Below are 7,084 nucleotides of genomic sequence, written 5' to 3'. Positions count from 1 at the left end.
CCATGTAATGGGGTTTATATAAAAACTATGACTGTGGGAGAAAGGTGGAAAATAGTACCAAACTTTCCAGGTTTGATTAATCTTATAAAATTAATCTTATAAAAATCTTTGCATTGGCTTCCCATGATCATTATATGAACTGGGTTTCCCAGATCATTTTTACTTAAAGGACCTCATAGTCACCTTATAACTTGAGTTAATTTAATGTTCCTTCAAGCGTTTTCTCTTTCTCTTTAATCTTCTTTTGCCTCTCTGAATTCTCATTAATTCCCCTACATGGCAGAAAACATGAAACTGACCTGTTGACCACGAGTCTTACATATATAAATAATATAAAGTACACTCATAAATAGGATGTGTCTTAACTGCTTGATAAGAAGTTTTTAGGGTCTTACATAAAGCTGCATTCTCACAAAGGAAACGGCAGCATGGTTTTCCCTGCTCATACCCTCTGCTTGTGGTGAGAGGAACTCTCTTCTTCTGCAGCTTCTCCAATGCCTTTAGTTATTATTGTTGATAATTCAGGGGAACACCACAGAGTGGTCGTTTTGGAAGGAACAGATCTTGAGAATCTAATAACCCCTCCACTGAAAACTGTGTTTTTACATAATCTTACATACAGTTTTATGGAGTTTGATTATTCTCACATACCTTGTCTTACGAGCCAATAAAACATCACTGCTATAGAACATAAGGATTCCGATTTTTTTTTTTTTTTTTTTTTTTTTTGAGACAGAGTCTTGCTCTGTTGCCCAGGCTGGAGTGCAGTGGCGCTATCTCGGCTCACTGCAAGCTCCGCCTCCCAGGTTCACGCCATTCTCCTGCCTCAGTCTCCCAAGTAGCTGGGACTACAGACGCCCACCACCACGCCCGGCTAATTTTTTTGTATTTTTAATAGAGATGGGGTTTCACCGTGGTAACCAGGATGGTCTTGATCTCCTGACCTCGTAATCCGCCTGCCTCGGCCTCCCGAAGTGCTGGGAATACAGGCGTGAGCCACCATGCCCAGCCTTAGGATTCTGATTTAAAATTTATGTCATATTTATTAACATACTAATTTATTTCCTGCCTGCCTTGTCCCCCCGTACTGAAAAATGTATCCTAATTCGTTATGTGTCCTGTGTTTGTGTTAATGGAAAAAATATTTTTTAAAGAGCTTTCTTCCTGTAAACAATATTAGGTACCACAAACTAATTTCATCTCATCTGAAAGTTTCATAAGTACATTGTGGTTTCTTTATTCGGATCTTTAATAAGGAGGATGGATTTAAACAGGCCACAAGACAACTGGACGAGGGGGTGGGGGTGTTGTCATCCTCATCACAAATACTTTGCAAGTATTTAGAACAAATACTTCTCAAAATACAGATTTAGGCTAGGTCCATATCTATCTATAAATTGTATACATATATAAACTAACACATAGAACATGTATGACTGAAGTACAAGAAAATTATAAGCAAGATCACATAGGGCTTAGAAGAAATAGTAGATTACAGATTATTAAAGTTAGCAGCTTTTCTCTGTTTACACTTCAACATTGGGAAGGGCATCCTTAGGGGCAACTGTCATTCTTCTCTACGATACAGAGACTACCAGGCTAGAGTCACTGGCATCTCTCTGAATTGTTTTTAACTGTTTTTATAAAATGGCTTTATATACTGTTTTAAACAATTTTTTTATACCATTTTGCTTATGAAAAATCATTAGGAATATGATGCTTTCCTATAAGAATGTTCTTTTACGATTATAACAGTTTTAAATCAACGTGCATGAGCTTATAGTGATACAAATAAACAATTGAATGGATAAATGGAGAGAAGGGATGCTTCCTGCAGGAGAATTCTAAATAAGACGTGGATACATACTCTTCCCTACAGGGAGTATAACTTACTTCTCCCTTTAAGTACAGGATGGATTTAGTGACTCACTTCTAAAGAATAGAATATGGCAAGGGTGAAAGAGTCATTGTATAGTGGAGAAGCCTGGCAAACATTGTCTTAACCAAATGACCAAAGTTAACACCACCAGCTGTAAGTCATGTTGATACTGCTGTATGCCCTTGAACAGTGCTGTGAGAAGTCGCTTCACCTCTCTGTTGTTTTCCTGAAAACCCACGGTCCCAGTCTGATCATGAGGAAACAGCAGGCAAATCCAGTTGAGGGATATGCTTTCTAGAAAGTACCTCACCGCCAATACTCAAAACTGTCAAGATCAAGAAAAATAAGGAGAGCCTGAGAAACTTAAAGGCAGAGAGACTAAGGAAACTTGATGACTGAATGCAGTGTTGTTTCAATTCTGGAACAGAAAGGGAATGTTAGTGGAAAACCTGGTTAAATCTCCAAATGAAGTCTGTAGTTGAGTTAATAGTAATATACAAAGTCGATGTCTTAGTTTTGACACATGTACCACGGTTGCGTAAGATGTTGACAGAAGAAACTGGGTAAAGGATATATGGAACACTACAGTTCTTGTAACTTTTCTGTAAATCTGAACTTAATTGTAAAACAAAAGTTTGTTTTTAAACAGATGCCATTTTATATATCCTTGATACCTAGGAATTTGGTTTCTTCTTGAAGGACTTGGGGATGTATGCTTTTAATCAGTTTTCTTCAGGCCCTGTTTCCTACTTCTGAACCCTGATACGAAATTCGATACTGAGCATATATGGAGTATATGTGTACATATATGTACAGACATACATGTGTTTGCATATACCACACATGCATATCAAGTTTTTCCCTCTAGCTTTAATTACTTCTAAGGGATAGGGATAGAGACCTGTCTGACTTGATTTGACTATCACATGGAATTTATATGAGTGCCACTAATGTATAAATTTGTGATCTCTGTACTTTATTTCTATGTGTGTGTGGTATTCAGCTGATAATAGGACATTTTTTAGTAAGTCAGCTTAGGGTTTTTGTTTTTTTTTTCCATGGAATCCTTTTAGGTGAAATGTGAAATAGCATATTTTAAATGCCTTAAAATGTTTTTCTCCTTCAGTACTACTCTTTTATTTTAAGGACTTGCTTTATTTTCTTCCCAGATAAAACAATAAAATTATGGAAAATCAGTGAAAGGGACAAAAGACCAGAAGGGTATAACCTGAAAGAGGAAGATGGAAGGTATAGAGATCCTACTACAGTTACTACACTACGAGTAAGTACGTAAGAATAAAATGTCACAGATAGTGTTTGTATTCATATTATATAGACCAAATCCTGAGCAGAGCTTGAATAGGAATAATTATAGTCTGTCTCCCCTTTCCCAATAATTCTGTAATCAGGTAGAATATTGAGTAACTCATTTAAACATAGAAACTGACCTACATACAGGTCTCACTTTGGCCAGGGACAGAAGCAGGACTCAAACACAAGACAGTGTTTCACGCCATCAGACTTCATCTCTGGTTTGTCATGTTAGCTACTACAAGGTCAAGTTTCAAGATAAATTTTCTTTGGAAATCAAAAAAGTAGATGTAGATCAAATCTTCTAATTGTAGCTAAAAAATACCCAAAGTTAGATGTTATGGGTTAATTTTTTTTTTTAGCCTCTTTAACTTGAACCATAAACATTCATTAACTTGGCATGTCTTTCAAGCAAAATATCGGAACTAAGAACTGCAAATTCTAATAGTATTGCTGCCAGTAAAAGAAGATATATTATCTACATTGTTCATTTTTCTTCAGCATTTGAAAGGATCAACATCAGTTGCTTTTTAAAACTAAATCTCTGTAATATTGTTCTATTTTATGTTCTCAAAAACTAAAATAATGAAGTTTTCTGAATCTTAATTGCTATTTGAAACTGAACCTTTTGTAACTTCTTTTTTTCATGTGTCTTATTGACAGGTGCCAGTCTTTAGGCCTATGGATCTAATGGTTGAGGCCAGTCCACGAAGAATATTTGCCAATGCTCATACATATCACATCAACTCAATTTCTATTAATAGTGATTATGAAACATATTTATCTGCAGATGATTTGCGGATTAATCTTTGGCATCTGGAAATTACAGATAGGAGTTTTAGTATCCATTTGGTTTTCTTTGGTGTTTGGTGAAGAAGGCATGTTGTGCCCATATTGGATTTATTTCATCTCTCCTTAATGAATTTCATTCCTTCTTTTTATAGTCTCTATACATATATGTATGGCAACTTATTGTTTCTTTGTATCATATACATATCATATACATACTCATAGTAGTGAAATACTGGAAAAAGTTATTTGCTAAACATAAAGGGCATAATGTATTATTTTAAAATTGGAGTCATGGAATTTTAAGGAATTTGTCTTGTATCTATGGAAATAGGAATTTTTTTTATAATACAGTTTTTTGTTTTAAAAATCAAATTTGTGAGGTCTGTGCATGGTAGCTCATGCCTGTAATCCCAGCAGTTTGGGAGGCTGAGGTGGGAAGATCACTTGAGGCCAGGAGTTCAAGGTTACAGTGAGCTTGATCATGCTTCTACACTCCAGCTTGGATGACAGAGCAACACCCTGTCTCTAAAAAATTTTTTTTTCTTCTAATCAAATTTGTGGAGTATTGTGTTTGAATTTTTTATTGTAAAAATAGTCTCGGCCAGCCGCGGTGACTCAGCCTGTAATCCCAACACTTTGGGAGGTCAAGGCAGGTGGATCACCTAAGGTCAGTAGTTCAAAACCAGCCTGGCCAACATGGTGAAACCCCATCTCTACTAAAAATACAAAACATTAGCTGGGCATGGTGGCACGTGCCTGTAATCTCAGCTGAGTTAGGAGAATTGCTTCAACCTCGGAGACAGGTTGCAGTGAGCTGAGATTGTGCCATTGCACTCCAGCCTGGGCAACAAGAATGAAACTCTGTCTCAAAAAAAAAATATATATATATATATATACATATATAGTCTCATTAAGATTAGAAAAAGAAATTCACTCAAGTCATGATGCATGATTGGGTCAATAAAAATATTCTATTGAGGCCGGGCACAGTGACTCTCGCCTGTAATCCCAGCACTTTGGGAGGCCGAGGCGAGGCTGGTGGATTATGAGGTCAGCAGTTCGAGACCAGCCTGGTCAATATAGTGAAACCCCGTCTCTACCAAAAATAGAAAAAAAAAAAAATTAGCCAGCTGTGGTGGTGTGCGCCTGTAATCCCAGTTTCTCGTGAGGCTGATGCAGGAGAGTCACTTGAATCTGGGAGTCGGAGGCTGCAGTGAGCTGAGATTGTGCCACTGTACTCCACCCTGGGTGACAGAATGATACTCCGTCTAAAAAAAATGTTCTAATACCTTTGGAATTTATACTCATAAAAACAGTGGAGTACAATTCAGAATTAATACTTTTGCTTAGGTCCATGAATGAGTTTTAGGTTTGAGAAATGTAGAATTATATTTGCCCTTTTTTCTAAGTGGAAATTCCTTAATAAAATGTTATCTAGACATTGTGGATATCAAGCCTGCCAATATGGAAGAGCTGACAGAGGTGATTACAGCAGCAGAATTTCATCCAAACAGCTGTAACACATTTGTATACAGCAGCAGTAAAGGAACTATTCGGCTGTGTGACATGAGGGCATCTGCCCTCTGTGATAGACATTCTAAATGTAAGTTTATTGTATCTTTCCTTAAAATGATTACATATTCTGTTTGTCTGAAATAAGCCTCAGATATGATAAGTACAATTACAGAGGTTTACAAGTCTTAAACCTGTGTGTCCAGAGCCACTTGTACCCTTGGTAATCTGCCTACCTCCTCATGAGGCCTTCCAGGTTATTCCCTGGAAGCATGTATAGTCAAGCTTTCTTGGGGCACATGTCTGTTGATATAGACAAGGAATGTATTTCTCGTGGAATGCTGCTGTTGTTTGGTAACTTGTGGTTGGGCTCTCTAACCTTGTATTCAAGTAGAGCTGCTCCTTTCTTTCCCATCCTCCCTTCCTATTTTGAGCTTTCTAGGAAGATTTCTTCTGAGAACAGGTTTCCTTGGCTTAAAAAAACAAAACAACTTTGGTTTAAAAACTTCAGGATACAGTATTCTTGTCTTGTTGAATATTAACTCATGAAAATTGATACATGCCTGTTACCAAAGTAATTTTACCTGGCTACTAGAAAATAAAATCCTGGTATGAATTTGGGATGGGCGAGGATGGTGTGTTTCTCATGGTGAATATAGGCAGTGAGTGAGGCATATTGCAGGAATATACCAATAAACCTGGTGCACTGAAGTCAGAAGTCCCAGGTGAGTCTGGTTCTAAATTAGTCATGACTGGAAGTATACTGAATACTTACACATCTTCAACTTCAATATTCAATTATCCTAAGAAGCTTTCAGGAGAAAACTAGCCAGAGAGATGTTTTTCAGTTCTTTATTAGCCTGGTATTTTACCTCACTTGTAGGGAGTTTGTGAATGGTTGTTTAGGAAATGCTTTTTCCAAGCCAGAATATTGTACCTTGCCCTTTTTGTGTTGTTTTGTTTTGTTTTTAGTGTTTGAAGAACCTGAAGATCCCAGTAACAGGTCATTTTTTTCCGAAATCATCTCCTCTATTTCGGATGTAAAATTCAGCCATAGTGGTCGATATATGATGACTAGAGACTATTTGTCAGTCAAAATTTGGGACTTAAATATGGAAAACAGGCCTGTGGAAACATACCAGGTATTTGCAGTTTTTTCTTTCAATGAGCATATACCCTGTTTACTTTGAAGTGTTTATAGAGAAGGATTTTGTTACTAGGTTTTAATCCCTGTATGGTGTTGGTTCACCATTAGGCCTTTTCCCTCAGAGATCTATGAGTATGTTGCTTTTCCTTATGTTAAATGTATGTATACTTACATAGGTTGTGTCTTCTCTTGAGTTTGCAGTTAAAGTGTGATTTACCCATTTGGTTCAGTATTGACATTTTTTTTTTTCCTGCCGCTATGTACATTTAAAGTGAGGAAGGAAGAGCACCCCTCATTAAGGTCTGGGCAGGAAGAGGATTGGGGAAAATGGCCAGTCCTAGTAGAGGTGCATCTGCTCAGGTTGTGGGAGTAGTTCAACTAGAGATTAAACTTGGTGTGCCAAGTCAAATGGACTGGTGTTCTGCCTTTTGGCAGATAACTGT

At 37.2% G+C, this 7,084-nt stretch overlaps 1 protein-coding gene across 2 annotated transcripts in view; it reads left to right on the top strand.

Moving 5' to 3' along the window:
* Positions 1–7,084, top strand: part of PPP2R2A (protein phosphatase 2 regulatory subunit Balpha) — an 84,430-nt gene that overhangs the window by 69,745 nt on the left and 7,601 nt on the right. For both annotated transcript variants that reach the window (XM_017885399.1, XM_017885407.1), the window contains 4 exons: positions 3,049–3,161; positions 3,854–4,031; positions 5,421–5,585; positions 6,467–6,636. In XM_017885399.1, coding sequence (XP_017740888.1) covers positions 3,872–4,031; positions 5,421–5,585; positions 6,467–6,636 — 495 coding nt within the window. In that variant the 5' untranslated portion in view covers positions 3,049–3,161; positions 3,854–3,871. The remainder of the gene's footprint in view (positions 1–3,048; positions 3,162–3,853; positions 4,032–5,420; positions 5,586–6,466; positions 6,637–7,084) is intronic.

Source organism: Rhinopithecus bieti, unplaced genomic scaffold (assembly GCF_001698545.2).
Source record: "Rhinopithecus bieti isolate Rb0 unplaced genomic scaffold, ASM169854v2 scaffold_315, whole genome shotgun sequence".
NCBI lineage: Eukaryota > Metazoa > Chordata > Mammalia > Primates > Cercopithecidae > Rhinopithecus > Rhinopithecus bieti.
The sequence above is the reverse complement of the archived record's forward strand: the minus strand, read 5'-3'. Positions and strand labels throughout refer to the sequence as shown.